We start from the raw sequence: 18,407 nt of genomic DNA, 5'->3' as shown, positions 1-18,407 counted from the left end.
TTTCTTGGGGGCTATTATTTTTTAATGCAAGTTTTATAGAGAGGCTAATGTATATCCAGATTGGAGAACCACAGACTGGATGATTTCCTTGAGGTCTCCCTGATTTTAGTCCTTTCTATACATATCCAAAACACTGGGCATGTTGTTAATGGATGTGTGCTGTTAAACTGGGATGACTTTTATATAGGTGTTTCTTTCTAAAGTGTCAAAATATTTAATAATCATATGTACAAGATTGTTGCATACATTTTAAATTACAGTAGTTTAATACCCCAGATCTGACCTCCACTTGGGAATAGCTCTTACTTAAGGGAAAGGAAGCTGTGGATCAGTTTGGGTAAGTGAAATCTATAGATGGTTAGCTTAATTTTTTTTTCCAGGTTTATGCAGGAACCAACAGGTATTAAATTTGTCACTTTCATTTATTTTTTACTTTACTATTATTGATTGTACATTAATGAGTTAACCAAGTGAGCAAAAGCCGTAAGGATAAAGAGTTAATTATAGCATGAAAATAAGCCTAAATAATCTGCAAGTATTTTAGTTTGGTAGCTTTAAAATAGTTGTTTAATAATATGGTGATGTTCAACTTCTTGATTAAGAAACTATTTTAAAATGATACAGAGACATAAATTTTGCTGTTGTATCTCTGAAAATGGAATTTAATGAACCTCAAAGTTAATGAAGTAATAGAAATATAATAAGGCATGAAATACTTATGTTTTATTACAGTAAGATGGTATAATATGCTATTTTCCCTTTGGCTAGAAGTTTCTGATTGCTGTATAAGTGGAGTAACCATGTAAATTATTGTCCAGCCAGCCCCTTTTGAGAGTGAATAAGTATAGTTAATAATTAATACTGGGACAGTGGGAATAGATAGAATTGTTCTGGACAAATGGGAACCTGTATCTATGTGTGACACAAGTCAGTAGTCCTTCCCCGTACAATATAAACTTTTTTTTTTATTAAAGTCTGAATTTGTTTTGTTTTTTCATTTTAATTTGTTATAGGCATTGTTTGTGCCACAAAAAACAAGTTCTGTCTCTTGATATTACTTTATAGAATAATTTTAATATTATAAAATCTTGATTTTTAAGTATGCTTGCTCCATTTTTTTCTGACCATATAAGTCAAATAAATTTGAATGTAGAAAAGTAAATTCTTGATCATAAAGTAATGTCAGATATATTCATATTGTACTTTTCTTCTTTAATTAGTAATTGAATATTATTATTATTATTATTTTTTGCCTTCCAGACAAATTATGAAAACAGAATATATAGCCTGAAAGTAGAATGTGGACCTAAATACCCAGAAGTTCCTCCATCAGTTAGATTTGTAACCAAAATTAATATGAATGGAATTAATAATTCCAGTGGAATGGTAAGTTAAAATAGTCATTTTATTCCTATATAATGAATAATATATAGTCAGGAGAAAGTTAAAATTTAAAAAGGACTTTGTTTAGCTGGAAGTCTAAAAGAAATTAATCTTATGTTGTTTTTCTCGTATAAGTCAACCTGTCCTTAAAAAACTTGTATGTACCAGCCTAGATAGATGTTGACAACACTTTTCTTAGGGTTTTATTAATTGCTTCAGTAGTCATATTTTAGTTGAATCCCTATTTGGTGAAAAGATGACCGTTATTTCTCTTTGTTGTTTTCTTTAAGGTTAAGGTACATTTGGTGAGTTTAAAAGGATGAATATTCTTAAAGAGGAGGTTTTTCTTTGAGTGAAAGTATGTCTGTATTAGAACAAACAGGTTGAACATTGTTGTATGTTGAAAGCAAATAAACCAAAATGACATGCTTGACCAGATTCACACAGGGAAGGCTGAATTTCAGTATGAGTAAGTTGTTAAGGTTCATGTTAAGACTTTTTTAAAAAAATAAGTTATTTATTTATTTGACAGAGCGCAAGAGAGCACAAGCAGGGGGAGGGGCAGAGGGAGAGGGAGAGGGAGAAAGAAATTCCCCCCTGAGCAGGAAGCCCCATGCATGTGGAACTCAGTACCAGGACTCTGGGATCATGACTTGAGCTGAAGGCAGACTCTTAACCGACTGAGCCACTTAAGTGACCCTCATGTTAAGACTTTTAAATCCAGGCTCTTGAGATACCATGTTGAGGGCACACTCACATGCAAAATACATGTTAGTGTAACAACAACAACATAATAGTAAAATGAACATTATCCATCTTAGGAAATAGAATGTTACCAACATCCTTAATTTCTTGTGTGCTCCTCCTCATCCCATCCCTGTATTCCTTTTCCTCACCAATGGTAATTAACATCTTAAAAATTTTCTTTTGTACTCTTATATTTCTTTTAAATTTTACCCAGTGTATCACGTGTCTACCTATCCTTCCTCCTCCTTTTCTTCTTATCTACCTATATGCGTATCTTAATATATCATCTGTTAAAAACCGAGTTTATGGGACACTTGGGTAGTTCAGTCAGTTAAGCGTCTGCCTTCAGCTCAGGTCATGATCCCAGGGTCTTGGGATCCAGTCTCACATCAGGCTTCTTTCTCGGTAGTGGGGAATCTGTTTCTCCCTCTTCCTCTGCCTCCTCCCCACTGCTCACAGGCACATGTACTCTCTCTCTCTCTGACAAAATAAATGAAACAACAACAACAACAACAAAAAAAAACCCCAAAAAAGCCCTAAGTTTATACCAGTACCTTCAATTCTATTTCAGCACGATAGGGTATATTCCATATTTCATCTTCTCCACATTTGTAATTCCCTCTGGCTACAAATTGAGCCCTGGACATAGAGCTAGCTATTTAGCCTCTAACCTCAGTCAAATATGCAGACCCACAGCTAGGACCCAGAATGGCTAGTGCCTCCCTGCTGGGTGTATTGGATGAAAGCATGACCCTGATAGGAAGAAGGTAGATGGGTCATTGGAAATCTCAGCTGTGGGCCTGCTGGGCCACTTCTAAACCTCCCTATCTGGTACATGCCAATTAGAAGCTGGGTTCTGAGAGTCCTTCCTGTCAGTCTGTCAATCTTTGCAATTTACTGGGAACATTTAGTTTATTTAATATACGATATATTAATATATTTGGTTTAATAAGTTATCTTATTTTGTGGTTTCTGATTTCCTGTGTGGTTTTTGTTTCTTGTCTACTTTTGAAATGGTTCTCAACTTTTTAAATTCTGTTTCTGTTCTTTCAGTGGTTATTCTGGAAATTATAATGTGCATACTTAACTATTTCTATGTCAGTTGATAAGAGATATTATAGAAGTAGGATTATAAAACATTTTGAATTTACAGAAAGAATACTGTTTAGGGAATTTCTTTTGTGACACACAGCATTACCTTTATGAGGAAGAAATTTAACAAAAATATTTCTGTTTTTGTTAGAGAAAAATTTCTCTACCAGGAGTAGCTGTTCTTCTCAACTGCTGGTTTGTTTTCATATTATAGACTCTGTAAATTAAGTAATTAATGGTGGGCTCTGCATTGTTGTAGGAACTAGGAAGTTCAGGATTAAATTTCAGGCACACCTCTAATGAGTTTATCTGATCTCATGGGTGTCTTATCTACTTTTTGACATTTTTGTCTCTTTCTCTGTTTTTCTTCCCTTCCTGTCTACTGTTAAGTCCTATAAGTCTTTGTTGGAAATGTAACTTTGAGTCAGGTCTTATTTTTCTGTTTACATTGCCACCAAATGAACGTTGACCATCATCTCGTGTCTTGCAACAATCTCTCTGATTTTGCTTTCTTACTTCCTCCAGTCTTTCCAGAGCAAGGAGCCAGAGGATCTTTCTAAAATACAAATGTGTCATGTCACTTCTGTGCTGTAATAGCCTTGAATGATTTCAGCCACATTGTGCATGCCTTTTGCTATGGCTCATTGGGACTCACAGGGTACACACTGCCCGACACACCTTTCCTTTTGCCTTAGGACTGTTGCACTGTCTTTTCTTCCAGTCTGGACATATCCACTCTGGCGAATCCTTACAGATGCTTCATTTCTCAGTGTAAATGTCACTCTCTTAGACAAGTCCTTCCTGATTCTCCAGTCTGAATTCTGTCCCTTTTTTTACTCTGAAAATCTTTTCTCTGATAATCTTTTATTCTGATAATAGCAGTTACTATAAATTTATTACCACTTTTCTCTTGCTTTTCATTTTTGGTGTCTTGTTTAAAAAGATTATTTATTTATTTATTTGAGAGACAGAGAGGGCATGCACAACCAAGGGGGAGAGGCAGAGTCAGGAGAAGCAGACTCCCTGCCAAGTAGGGAGCCCAATGCTGGGACTCCATCCTCGGAACCCAGGATTATGACCTGAGCAGAAGGCAAACGCTTAACTGACTAAGCCATCCAGGCATCCTCATTTTTGGTGTTTTTTTAAAAGAAATATTTTTAACATATTTTAACATATAGAGAAGTTTTAGAAAATGATATAACCAACATCTTCCATTTTCCCTTGTCAGATTTTAGCATGTTGGTCTTATCTGTAATAGCTCTTTTCTTTTTTTTTTTTTTTTTTAAAAAGAGAGACTATATTATAAATAGTTAACTCTGTATTCCTTTCCCAAGGTTCCCCTTCCACTTCCTCAGAGGTAGTCTTATCTTGAGTTTCGTGTTTATCATTTCTGAACATGACTGTTTTGTTTTTACTATGCATGTATACTAGTGTGTATACTTCTGTTTTGTATCACTTTTTTGTGATTTTTGAGCTTCATTCATGTTGAGTCATTTAAATTAGATTGTTCCTTTTAATACTCTATTTGTCACCTGCTGGGCATTTAGGCTGTTTTCAGTTTTCACTGAAAAGATTGCTACCGTGGACGTTCTTGTACATGTATTCTTTTACCCTAGGACAGTGTTTCTCAAGACTTGGTTGTTGGTTCCTTAGTTTGTTGGTTCCAGTATGTTATAGATCAGTACTTTTGTAAGATACAATAAAAATTACTAAGAAAATAAAATTTAAAAAGATAAAATACAAGCTTGGATTTTTTAAATAAAAATTTCTCTGTCAAATTATCATAGAACTCTTGAAACACTCTCAATTTCTGTGTTTATCTTGTGGTACACCAGCAGAAAATTAGTTCAAGGCCTGGCATCATTCCATGAAACATGCTTAGAGTAGCACTGTTCTAGGTCATACACCCAGAAGTGGAATGTCTGCTGAGGTTTGGGGCTTGCCTTCAACTTGATATAATACTGCCATCTTGCCCTCCATAAGACTATATCCATGTCTGTCCTCTTAGCTGTGTGTAACAGTACCCTGTGATCGTACATCTCACCAACACTTCATGTCGGCAATCTGGAAACAGAAAAATACTGATTTTAATTATTAGAGTGTAGATGAGTGTGTAGAAGGTAGAGATAGGGTGAATACACTGGACATCAGTTTTTCTCTTGAATTTAAGAATTTAAAGTATTACTTTCATAACTAGGAAATAAATAGCCATAATCTCACATTGACCATTGGTGATATGCTGGCATAATTTTATATTATATATTTTGAGGTTATTTAAGTACCTGGTGAATTGTGGGTGTTGCTTTAGTAATTTTGGCGTGTATCTATTTAATAGAATAAGGTAGAATTATTCCTTGGGGTGTTTAGCACTATAAAGCATTAATTGTAGTTCTTTATGCTATGAGGTGTATCAAGTTTTAGAGGTTATTGTATATTATAGAATGATAAGATGCAGATTTGTTCTGACATGATATTTTCTTTTTTTTTTTCTTCATTTTGACATGATATTTTCCCATGCTCTTTTCCCCCTCCTCTCTTTTCTTCATCCCCCACCCCCCCACTTTTTTTTTTTTTGGTGTATTCTGTTGGTATTTTACAGGATTTCAGTCTCTTGTTTATTTAACTGTCATGTAACTTTACAGCTGTAAGTGTTTGTTTCTGCTTTGGAAAGAGCTTGGTACTTTCTCCACTTGTAAACTCCTGTTCACTAACGGAGTCTACTTAAAATAGGCTAAGGGGCTTGCTACTGAATAAGTTAAAGCATTAGAGTAATCACTTTAAATACATCTTAACATTGGGGTGCCTGGGTGGCTCAGTGGGTTAAAGCCTCTGCCTTCAGCTCAGGTCATGATCCTGGGGTCCTGTGATTGAGCCCTGCCTTGGGCTCTCTGCTCAGCGGGAAGCCTGCTTCCCCTTTTCTCTGCCTGCCTCTCTGCCTACTTGTGATCTCTGTCTGTCAAATAAATAAAATCTTTAAAAAATAAAAAAAAATAAAAAGATAAATATATCTTAATACTAAAATATTGTTTCAGTTACTTACAAGAGAATTATTTAAAAATTATCTTTTCTGTTTTAAGCAGTTTATTGTGATATAATTTGTATACCATACAATTCATTCAGTACATATAATTCAGTGTTTTTTAGTATTCACAGGGTTGTGGACCCATTACCACAATCTAGTTTCTAGAACATTTTTGTTCCTCTCAGAGGAGACCCCATGTCCATTAGTTTAGTTGTCACTTTCTGTCCTGCCTTCCCATACCCTAAACAACGTTTAATCTTTTCTTTCTGTTTTTATAGATTTGCCTATTCTGGACTTTTCATATAAATGGAATAATATTTTTTTGTGACTAGCTTCTTTAACTGAACATAATATTTTCTTTTTTTTTTTTAAAGATTTTGTTTATTTATTTGACAGACAGAGATCACATGTAGGCAGAGAGGCAGGCAGAGAGAGAGAGGAGGAAGCAGGCTTCCCGCCGAGCAGCGAGCCTTGATGCAGGGCTCGATCCCAGGACCCTGGGATCATGACCTGAGCCAAAGGCAGAGGCTTTAACCCACTGAGCCACCCAGGCGCTCCCTGAACATAATATTTTCAAAGTTCATCTGTGTTGTAATATATATCAGTACTTTATTGCTTTTTATTGTTGAATAATAATAATTCCATTATATGGATATATCACATTTTATTTATCCATTCATCACCGGACAGATGTTTGGGTTTTTCTGCTTTTGGCTATCATGAACATTGCTACTGTGAATTTGTGTACAAGGTTGAATGGGTAAATCTTTTCATTTCTTTTGGGTATATACCTAGGAATGGAGTTGCTGGGTCATATGATGACTGACTATATGTTTAACTTCTTGAGGTACCTCCAGACTGTTTTTCAAAGTGAACGTTACATTTTGCATTCTTTCCAGCTGTGTATATTGAGAGATTCTTGGCTTTTTATTAATAGAGTTGTAAGAGTTATTTATATACAGAACAGGAGCCCATTATCAAATATATGATTTGCAAGTATTTTTTTTTCCCATTCTTTGAGTTGCCTCTGCTTTCTTGAGGGTGTGGTTTGCAATGAAAAATTTAAGTTTTGATGTAGCCAGTTTATCTGCTTTTTCTTTTGTTGTATGCCTGTTAGGCATTAGATACTTAGGAAGCCATTGCCAAATGCCATGTCATGAAGATTTACTCCTGTTTTCTTAAAGTTTTCTTTTTTTTAATAGCTTAAGCTCTTAATTTAGATCTATGATCCATTTGGAATTAATCTTCATGTATGATGTGAGTTAACGATTCAGTTTCATTCCTTTGCTTGTGGATGTCCAGTTATCCCAATACCATTTATTTTTATTTTTATTTTTTTAAATTTTTTAATTATTTTATTATTATTATTATTATTTTTTTTGACAGATCACAAGTAGGTAGAGAGGCAGGCAGAGAGAGAGAGAGAGAGAGAGGAGGAGGAAGCAGGCTCCCTGCCAAGCAGAGATCCCGATGCGGGACTCGATCCCAAGACCCTGAGATCATGACCTGAGCCGAAGGCAGAGGCTTAACCCACTGAGCCACCCAGGCGCCCCCCCCCAATACCATTTATTAAAGAGACTATTCTTTGTGTGTTTTTCTGACACCTTTGTCAAAAGATTAGTTGTCCATATATGCATGGATTTACTTTTCTGCTCTCATTTGTAGTCCGTTGGTCCAGTGTCATTCCTTATGTAAGAACCATCCTTCTTGATTACTGTACCTTTGTAGTAAGTTTTAAAATTGGAAAAACTTTGTTACTTTTTTTTTTTTTTTTACAATGTTTTGGCTATTCTGGGTTCCTTGTTTCCATATGAATTTTAGGATAACCTTGTTCATTTCTACAAAAAGATAAAAAGTGCCAGGAAGTTGAAATTTTGATAGGGGCTTTATTAAATTTGTAGACCACTTTGAGGGAGTATTGACATCCTAGCAGTATTAGGTCTTCTGATCTTGTATAAGGGGAAGTCTTTCCATTTATTTAGGTCTGAGTTTTCAACAGTATTTTATAGTTTTCTTTATAGCAGTCCTACACTTCTTTTGTTAAATTTATATCTGTGCATTTTATTCTTTCCCAATTGTAAATGGCATTGTTTTCTTAATTTTTTTTAACTTTTTTTTTTTTTTTTAAGATTTTATTTATTCGACAGAGAGAGATCACAAGTAGGCAGAGAGGCAGGCAGAGAGAGAGAGGAGGAAGCAGGCTCCCCACCAAGGAGAGAGCCACACGCGGGGCTCGATCCCAGGACCCTGGGATCACGGCCAGAGCTGAAGGCAGAGGCTTTAACCCTCTGAACCACCCAGGCGCCCCAATGTTTTCTTAATTTTATTTTCAGATTGCTTATTGCAAGTATATAGACATGTTTTTTTTTTTATTTTTATGTTTTATTTATTTTTTAATTTTTTATAAACATATATTTTTATCCCCAGGGGTACAGGTCTGTGAATCGCCAGGTTTACACACTTCACAGCACTCACCATAGCACATACCCTCCCCAAGTCCATAACCCCACCCCCCTCTCCCACACCCCCTCCCCCCAGCAAGCCTCAGTTTGTTTTGTGAGATTAAGAGTCACTTATGGTTTGTCTCCCTCCCAATCCCATCTTGTTTCATTTACTCTTCTCCTACCCCCTTAACCCCCCATGTTGCATCTCCACTTCCTCATATCAGGGAGATCATATGATAGTTGCCTTTCTCCGATTGACTTATTTCACTAAGCATGATACCCTCTAGTTCCATCCACGTCGTCGCAAATGGCAAGATTTCATTTCTTTTGATGGCTGCATAGTATTATTCCATTGTGTATATATACCACATCTTCTTTGTCCATTCATCTGTTGATGGACATCTAAGTTCTTTCCATAGTTTGGATATTGTAGATATTGCTGCTATAAACGTTCAGGTGCTCATGCCCCTTCGGATCACTATGTTTGTATCTTTAGGGTAAATACCCATTAGTGCAATTGCTGGGTCATAGGGTAGTTCTATTTTCAACATTTTGAGGAACCTCCATGCTGTTTTCCAGAGTGGTTTCACCAGCTTGCATTCCCACCAACCGTGTAGGAGGGTTCGCCTTTCTCCGCATCCTCGCCAGCATCTGTCATTTCCTAACTTGTTAATTTTAGCCATTCTCACTGGTGTGAGGTGGTATCTCATTGTGGTTTTGATTTGTATTTCCCTGATGCCGAGTGATATGGAGCACTTTTTCATGTGTCTGTTGGCCATCTGGATGTCTTCTTTGCAGAAATGTCTGTTCATGTCTTCTGCCCATTTCTTGATTGGATTATTTGTTCTTTGGGTGTTGAGTTTGCTAAGTTCTTTATAGATTTTGGACACTAGCCCTTTATCTGATATGTCGTTTGCAAATATCTTCTCCCATTCTGTCAGTTGTCTTTTGGTTTTGTTTACTGTTTCCTTTGCTGTGCAAAAGCTTTTGATCTTGATGAAATCCCAGTAGTTCATTTTTGCCCTTGCTTTCCTTGCCTTTGGCGATGTTCCTAGGAAGACGTTGCTGCAGCTGAGGTCGAAGAGGTTGCTGCTTGTGTTCTCCTCAAGGATTTTGATGGATTCCTTTCTCACATTGAGGTCCTTCATCCATTTTGAGTCTATTTTCATGTGTGGTGTAAGGAAATGGTCCCATTTCATTCTTCTGCATGTGGCTGTCCAATTTTCCCAACACCATTTATTGAAGAGGCTATCTTTGTTCCATTGGACATTCTTTCCTGCTTTGTCGAAGATTAGTTGACCATAGAGTTGAGGGTCTATTTCTGGGCTCTCTATTCTGTTGCATTGATCTATGTGTCTGTTTTTGTGCCAGTACCATGCTGTCTTGATGATGACAGCTTTGTTATAGAGCTTGAAGTCCGGAATTGTGATGCCACCAACTTTGGCTTTCTTTTTCAATATTCCTTTGGCTATTTGAGGTCTTTTCTGGTTCCATATAAATTTTAGGATTATTTGTTCCATTTCTTTGAAAAAAATGGGTGAGATTTTGATAGGGATTGCATTAAATGTGTAGATTGCTTTAGGTAGCATAGACATTTTCACAATATTTATTCTTCCAATCCAGGAGCATGGAACATTTTTCCATTTCTTTGTGTCTTCCTCAGTTTCTTTCATGAGTACTTTATATTTTCTGAATATAGATTCTTAGCCTCTTTGGTTGGGTTTATTCCTAGGTATCTTATAGTTTTGGGTGCAATTGTAAATGGGATTGACTCTTTAATTTCTCTGTCTTCTGTCTTGTTGGTGAGGAGAAATGCAACTGATTTCTGTGCATTGATTTTATATCCTGACACTTTACTGAATTCCTGTATGAGTTCTAGCAGTTTTGGAGTGGAGTCTTTTGGGTTTTCCACATATAGTATCATATCATCTGCGAAGAGTGATAGTTTGACTTCTTCTTTGCTGATTTGGATGCCTTTAATTTCCTTTTGTTGTCTGATTGCTGAGGCTAGAACTTCTAGTACTGTGTTGAATAGCAGTGGTGAAAATGGACATCCCTGTCGTGTTCCTGACCTTAGCGGAAAAGCTTTCAGTTTTTCTCCATTGAGAATGATATTTGCGGTGGGTTTTTCATAGATGGCTTTGAAGATATTGAGGTATGTGCTGTCTATCCCTACACTTCGAAAAGTTTTGATCAGGAAGGGATGCTGTACTTTGTCAGATGCTTTTTCAGCATCCGTTGAGAGTATCATATGGTTCTTGTTCTTTCTTTTATAATGTGTTGTATCACATTGATTGATTTGCGGTTGTTGAACCAACCTTGCAGCCCTGGAATAAATCCCACTTGGTCGTGGTGAATAATCCTTTTAATGTACTGTTAAATCCTATTGGCTAGTATTTTGGTGAGAATTTTTGCATCTGTGTTCATCAAGGATATTGGTCTGTAGTTCTCTTTTTTGATGGGATCCTTGTCTGGTTTTGGGATCAAGGTGATGCTGGCCTCATAAAATGAGTTTGGAAGTTTTCCTTCTATTTCTATTTTTTGGAACAGTTTCAGGAGAACAGGAATTAGTTCTTCTTTAAATATGGTAGAATTCCTCCGGGAAGCCGTCTGGCCCTGGGCTTTCGTTTGTTTGGAGATTTTTGATGACTGTTTCAATCTCCTTACTGCTTATGGGTCTGTTGAGGCTTTCTATTTCTTCCTGGTTCAGTTGTGGTAGTTTATATGTCTCTAGGAATGCATCCATTTCTTCCAGATTGTCAAATTTGTTTTCAATCTCCTTACTGGTTATGGGTCTGTTCAGGTTTTCTATTTCTTCCTGGTTCATTTGTGGTAGTTTATATGTCTCTAGGAATGCATCCATTTCTTCCAGATTGTCAAATATGTTGGCGTAGAGTTGCTCATTGTATGTTCTTATAATTGTCTGTATTTCTTTGGTGTTAGTTGTGATCTCTCCTCTTTCATTCATGATTTTATTTATTTGGATCCTTTCTCTTTTCTTTTTGAAAAGTCTGGCCAGGGGTTTATCAATCTTATTAATTCTTTCAGAGAACCAGCTCCTAGTTTGGTTGATTTGTTCTCTTGTTTTTTTGGTTTCTGTTTCATTGATTTCTGCTCTGATCTTTATGATTTCTCTTCTCCTGCTGGGTTTAGGGTTTCTTTCTTGTTCTTTCTCCAGCTCCTTTAGGTATAGGGTTAGGTTGTGTGCCTGAGACCTTTCTTGTTTCTTGAGAAAGGCTTGTACTGCTATATATTTTCCTCTCAGGACTGCCTTTGTTGTGTCCCACAGATTCTGAACCGTTGTGTTTTCAGTATCATTTGTTTCCATAAATTTTTTCAATTCTTCTTGAATTTCCTGGTTGACCCATTCATTCTTTAGAAGGATGCTGTTTAGTCTCCATGTATTTGGGTTCTTTCCAAATTTCTTCTTGTGATTGAGTTCTAGCTTCAGAGCATTGTGGTCCAAAAATATGATACTGGTTGAGACCTGATTTAGGACTGAGGATGTGATCTATTCTGGAGAATGTTCCATATGCACTAGAGAAGAATGTGTTTCTGTTGCTTTGGGGTGGCATGTTCTGAATATATCTGTGATGTCCATCTGGTCCAGTGTGTCATTTAAGGCCTTTATTTCCTTGTTGATCTTTTGCTTGGATGATCTGTCCATTTCAGTGAGGGGCGTGTTAAAGTCCCCTACTATTATTGTATTATTGTTGATGTGTATCTTTGATTTTGTTATTAATTGGTTTCTATAGTTGGCTGCCCCCACGTTAGGGGCATAGATATTTAAAATTGTTAGATCTTTTTGTTGGACAGATCGTTTGAGTATGATATAGTGTCCTTCCTCATCTCTTATTATAGTCTTTGGCTTATATTGATCTGATATAAGGATTGCCACTCCTGCTTTCTTCTGATGTCCATTAGCATGGTAAATTGTTTTCCACCCCCTCACTTTAAATCTGGAGGTGTCTTCGGGTCTAAAATGAGTTTCTTGTAGGCAATATATAGATGGGTTTTGTTTTTTTATCCATTCTGATACCCTGTGTCTTTTGATTGGGGCATTTAGCCCATTAACATTCAGGGTAACTATTGAGAGATAAGAATTTAGTGCCATTGTATACTGTTACTGTATATTGTCTCTGTTCCTTTCTGATCTACTACTTTTAGCCTCTCTCTTTGCTTAGAGGATCCCTTTCAATATTTCCTGTAGAGCTGGTTTGGTGTTTTCATATTCTTTCAGTTTTTGTTTGTCCTGGAAGCTTTTTATCTCTCCTTCTATTTTCAATGATAGCCTAGCTGGATATAGTATTCTTGACTGCATGTTTTTCTCGTTTGGTGCTCTGAATATATCATGCCAGCTCTTTCTGGCCTGCCATGTCTCTGTGGATAAGTCTGCTGCCAATCTAATATTTTTACCATTGTATGTTACAGACTTCTTTTCCCGGGCGCTTTCAGGATTTTCTCTTTGTCACTAAGACTTGTAAATTTTACTATTAGGTGACGGGGTGTGGACCTATTCTTATTGATTTTGAGGGGGGTCCTCTGCACCTCCTGGATTTTGATGCTTGTTCCCTTTGCCATATTAGGGAAATTCTCTCCAATAATTCTCTCTAATATACCTTCTGCTCCCCTCTCTCTTTCTTCTTCTTCTGGAATCCCAATTATTCTAATGTTGTTTCATCTTATGGTGTCACTTATCTCTCGAATTCTCCCCTCGTGGTCCAGTAGCTGTTTGTCCCTCTTTTGCTCAGCTTCTTTATTCACTGTCATTTGGTCTTCTATATCACTAATTCTTTCTTCTGCCTCATTTATCCTAGCAGTGAGAACCTCCATTTTTTATTGCACCTCATTAATAGCTTTTTTGATTTCAACTTGGTTAGATTTTAGTTCTTTTATTTCTCCAGAAAGGGCTTTTATATCTCCCGAGAGGGTTTATAGACATGGTTTTTATAAATCAATTCTGTTTCCTGCACTTTACTCTATTTGTTTATTAGCTCTCCTAGTTTCTTTAATGGATGCCTTAGGATTTTCTATATACAAGATCATTTCACCTGCAAATAGAGATTGATCTATTCATTCTTTGTAGTCTGATGCCTCTTATTTCATTTTCTTGCCTGATTGCCTGGCTGGAACCTCTAGTACCATGTTGAGTAGCAGTGATGATTAAGTATGATGTTAGCTGTAGGTTTTTATAGATTCCCTTTTCAGGCTGAGGTAGTTCCTTCTGTTCTTGGTTTCTTAAGTAATTTTTTTGTCATGATAAGTTGGATTTTTATCAGATACCTTTTTTTGTTAATTGAAATAATTATGGTTTTTGTTCTCTGTTAATACGGTGTATTATATTGGCTGGCTTTTAAAATCCTGAGCCAAACTTGCAGTTCTGGGGTAAATCCCACTTGGTTGGATACTTTTTTTTGCGTTACTGAAGATCAGCCATAGGTGGGTATTTATCAAGTCTTTTGTAAGCCTGTGAACAGCCCTGTACATATGTGGTCTTAAAGATTCCCAGTGATATGTTGGAACTTTTCCAAGCCCATGTGGACATCTCATTTCACAGTTTTTCCTCTGAAGTATTTTGATCATCTTCCTGTTTGTATTGTTTCCCCAGGCAGCAGAGATGTTAAAACAATTGACACTGATTATTTTTGACAAATGCCTGGGGTAGGTGTGGATGTGGGTTGGCGGAGGAATAGGTGGTACTCAGTGGGTGAATTTTGAGGTCAGAAAAAGAAAACCCTGTGGGTGGGATTTTTCTGGGAACTGCCAGACAGGTCCAGTGGTGTCAGTTATCTGGCTGACTGCAGCTTTGAAGGAGATGTAGTCCTTTCTGTCAGTCTTTTACAATGGAAGGTTAGTTTAGTATGTGCAAAGAAAACACTGGTAAGAAAAATCCAAAAGCAGAAATTAGGTTCTCAGCTTTTTCCTAAATCCTATTTAAGATAATTGCCCAGGTTCTGGGTAGTGGCCTTGGAGATAGTGAGGAACCTTCAGATCTTACCTCATCAAGAAGCAATTGGCAAATATGTTTTATATATTTTACATATATTACATATATGGCAAATATGTAGTTATTTAATGTAATGTTTGCTTATTCTGATGTCCAAAATTCACTACATTTTTATTGTAAGATACAGAAAAGCACACACACACACGACACACATTTTTAGGAAATACCTGTTACAGAAGCACTATTGTTCCTAAATATGATATGAACCTGTAGTTTCATAATGTTCTCTTTTGTGAAATAGAGCCAGGCTATGAATTTTAAAATCACTTCTTTTCATTAAGGTATGTTTAATAAGTTGGTGTCATTGTACTTTAAACTTTGTAGTTAATTTTGCTCTTTTCTCCCCATTTTAGGTGGATGCACGGAGCATACCAGTGTTAGCAAAATGGCAAAATTCATATAGCATTAAAGTTGTACTTCAAGAGCTAAGACGTCTAATGATGTCCAAAGAAAATATGAAGCTTCCACAGCCACCAGAAGGACAAACATACAACAATTAATTTTAGTGGATCTCAAACTTGTCTTAAATCAACAACCTTCTACTCATGTTAATGTCTTGATTAAATATCACAATGCAAAATACCCACACATTAAGTAAAAGAATTCCAGCTGGTAAACATGACCTGGACATTTGTAAGAATATATTTAATATATGTACACCATTATGTTTTCCGGTTACAGGAGGAAAAATGCAGCACAATTTTTTTTTTCTCTTGTTAAGGCACTATCATTTAAGCATAAACCTGGAGTACTCAAAATAGAATTCAGGTTTACAAGATGAAAGCATGGAGAGAAGAATCAGACGCTGTGGAAGCATGTGTGTTTCTGAAAAGTAAAAACAAATTTCAAGAGGAAAAACAGAAATGGCATGCTTTGTCCATCTTACTTAGTGAAAGAGCTTCAGTTGAAATTGTCTAAAGTAGCAGGTACAATGAATATTGTCACAAATTGTGTTAATTTTTGAAGCAGTGTGGGTGCTACTAGTAGTATCAAAAAAATGTTCAGGATTGTTTTGATACCTGTATTTATAATAAAAGATGTTTGGGGGAGGTCGATGAATTTCTGTTAAAAGCCGTTCCTGTGTGTTACATGTAACAGACATGGTAAATATTTGTTTACAGTCTTTGACAAACCATGCATTTAAGTGAAATCAACAAAAAGGAAATAGGTGTATGGGTATGTGATTTTGAGATTAAAGTTAGTCTTAAAATGTAAATAAAATGTGGAACATGTCCTCAGAAACCGTGCCATTTCTATTATATGATGTGGTATATGTATAGTACCTTGCTGAGGTAGCAAAAATTGGAATTATTATAGCTATTCATCTATAAACACCTTTATTATCCTATTTTGTATACTTCTTGTGAATTAGAATTTGCAGAGTATTTGAGACGACAAATTACCTAATTAGTTTAATTTCATTTTTGGAGAAAGAGGAATCGTGGGTATTATATTTTAAATTTTAGTTGGCCAGAAATACTATTTAAAAATGTTTGGATTCCAGCAGTTCTTATAGAATTATAAATTGCAAATTATCCGAATACACATTCCATTCTCTTTGTAACTTCTTTTTTCTATAATTTTCTGTGACATTTCTTCCCCCAGTGCTTCTAATTGGGATTAATTTTATCCAGTTTCTCTTAGCCTCCACTTTGACAAATAGAAATTCTTAATTGAAAGCTCATTTATCTTCTCCCTTTACCAAAATGACTCAAGGCTTTACGTAACTGTTTTTCATTTCAAAGCATATACTACTTTGGGTATACTACTTTGTTAAAAATGTTTTTTTCTTACGAATTCCCTGAAGAAAATAGAAGGGTGGTCAGGTATCAAGGACAAATTTCTTAAAGATTCCCTGATATGTTTTTATCAAGTCATTCATAGAGCTCTGAGCTACTTTTTCTTGGTTAATAATACATGAGTTAGTGACAGCTTGTCTAAACTTACTAATTTCAACATGGCTATTTTTAATTATCAAAGATGTCTAAAATGCTTTCAGATGACACATAGAAATGATATACCCACAAATTAGTGCATGTGTAATTTATTAAAGTAGGTTTGAAATGAATTATTATCTTGGCATACTTTCTTAAAAATTTTGAATTGTTGAACTTGATTTACAGTGACTTCATATGTAAAACCATTACTGGTAGTCTAAATTAGTCTAACAGCTTCTTTTCCACTTTGGAAATATGTCTTGTCATACAGTGTAGCTAATAACCATTTGAATGTTAAATTATATTGGTAGGCTGAGAATCTGGGTACCTTGATCACTTATTCTCTTTCCTTTTCCCATATCCACTATTGTGAAGGGTTCTCCCCCCAAGTATATGTTGTCTGAGTTGGCTGAGGGTGTTTATTTCCTCTGTTTTGTTTTTGGGACTGTGGATCTCTGCAGAAATCTGCATGCTAATTAGTTTCCAAAGCAGAATCCATTTTGCATGTAACAATCAAGATATACATGGCAATCTAAAACACACTGGTTGATTATAGAAAGAGCTAATGTAGAGCTGCTCTTAATTATAGTAACATTTCTAAGACCGCATTTCGAAGCAATCTTTCCTTTGTTTTCTAAAGTGGCTAGGGTTATAGGAGTGTATGGTATTAAATGAACTGTAAAATTGCCTTTGAAATTTGTTTAAAAGACTAGCAGTTGCGACCCTAGGGGATGATCAGTAAATTTAATAAAGATTACAAAAATGAAATTCTTGTCCTATTAGGTCAATGTTACGCTTTAATGGTTTTAGTTACTAGTTTTCAGAATTGCTGGTTTTAACATTTTTTCTAATATTTTGAAGTGATGGCATTTGTTTATGGGTTAAGTGTTAATTTTCGGAATTATGGAACATTAACATTTGTAAGGGTAGTGCTGTAGAAGAAATTTATAATTTCAGATTATCCTTTTAAAAGAATTTATCACACTTCAATTTGAGTAAGTGCTTGGAGAATACATTAGTTTTACTTACAGCTGGTTTCTTAATCTAGATTACTTAATGCCAATTCATTGATTTAAATATTTCCCACTATGTGTATTTTTATTGATAAATACATGTGAAATTAATATTGTTTTAAAAATTTAGAGGATACAGCTGGAAAATATTAGTACATGATCCTTAATAGATTCGGTGTGTACAGCTTTGGATAGTTTTGGTAGGTGCATCATGGAATTACAGTTTGGTCAAAACTATGTTTACCCTTTTAATGAGCACATTATTGTGTTCTTACATACAGTTTAAAGAATGTAAGTACATATAATAAAGTCTAGTATAATGAATAATGGGATTTGATAGGTGTTTAAGGAATTTTTTCCCCGATTTCATTTTAGAAGTATTTTTTTAGACCTATGTGTAGAATCATAGTATTGTTTATTTCTGGGAAGGATCTAAAAGGCACTGAGTTTACCCCTCTGCTAAGTGTCAGTATAATTTTCCAGTATCAACTTGATTCATTTTTGGTTATTTTCACAAAAAGATTCCAATTCTCACAATTTTGGAAGGTATGTATATTTTGTATATAAAATAGGAACATCATAAAAAGGAATGGATGCACTGTATTACATAAGAATTGATATGAGCATTGGCAGTTAATTCCCATCCAGTACTGTGTTTACTAGAAAGTGGGAAATGTATGGAAATAAAATATCTTTTATGCCTTATAGAAGTTATATTATGAGTGGATGGAAATCTTAACCATAGTTCACACTGAAAATTTT

General features: G+C 35.5%; 1 protein-coding gene across 1 annotated transcript in view; it reads left to right on the top strand.

Moving 5' to 3' along the window:
• Nucleotides 1–17,400, top strand: part of UBE2V2 (ubiquitin conjugating enzyme E2 V2) — a 53,380-nt gene extending 35,980 nt beyond the window's left edge. Inside the window, exons 3-4 of the mRNA XM_047725494.1 lie at nucleotides 1,261–1,386; nucleotides 15,049–17,400. Coding sequence (XP_047581450.1) covers nucleotides 1,261–1,386; nucleotides 15,049–15,195 — 273 coding nt within the window. The 3' untranslated portion in view covers nucleotides 15,196–17,400. The remainder of the gene's footprint in view (nucleotides 1–1,260; nucleotides 1,387–15,048) is intronic.
• Nucleotides 17,401–18,407: the final 1,007 nt, after the last annotated feature.

This window comes from Lutra lutra, chromosome 4, assembly GCF_902655055.1.
Source record: "Lutra lutra chromosome 4, mLutLut1.2, whole genome shotgun sequence".
Lineage (NCBI taxonomy): Eukaryota > Metazoa > Chordata > Mammalia > Carnivora > Mustelidae > Lutra > Lutra lutra.
Note: the sequence above shows the minus strand (reverse complement) of the source record. Positions and strands in the feature narration are given on the sequence as shown.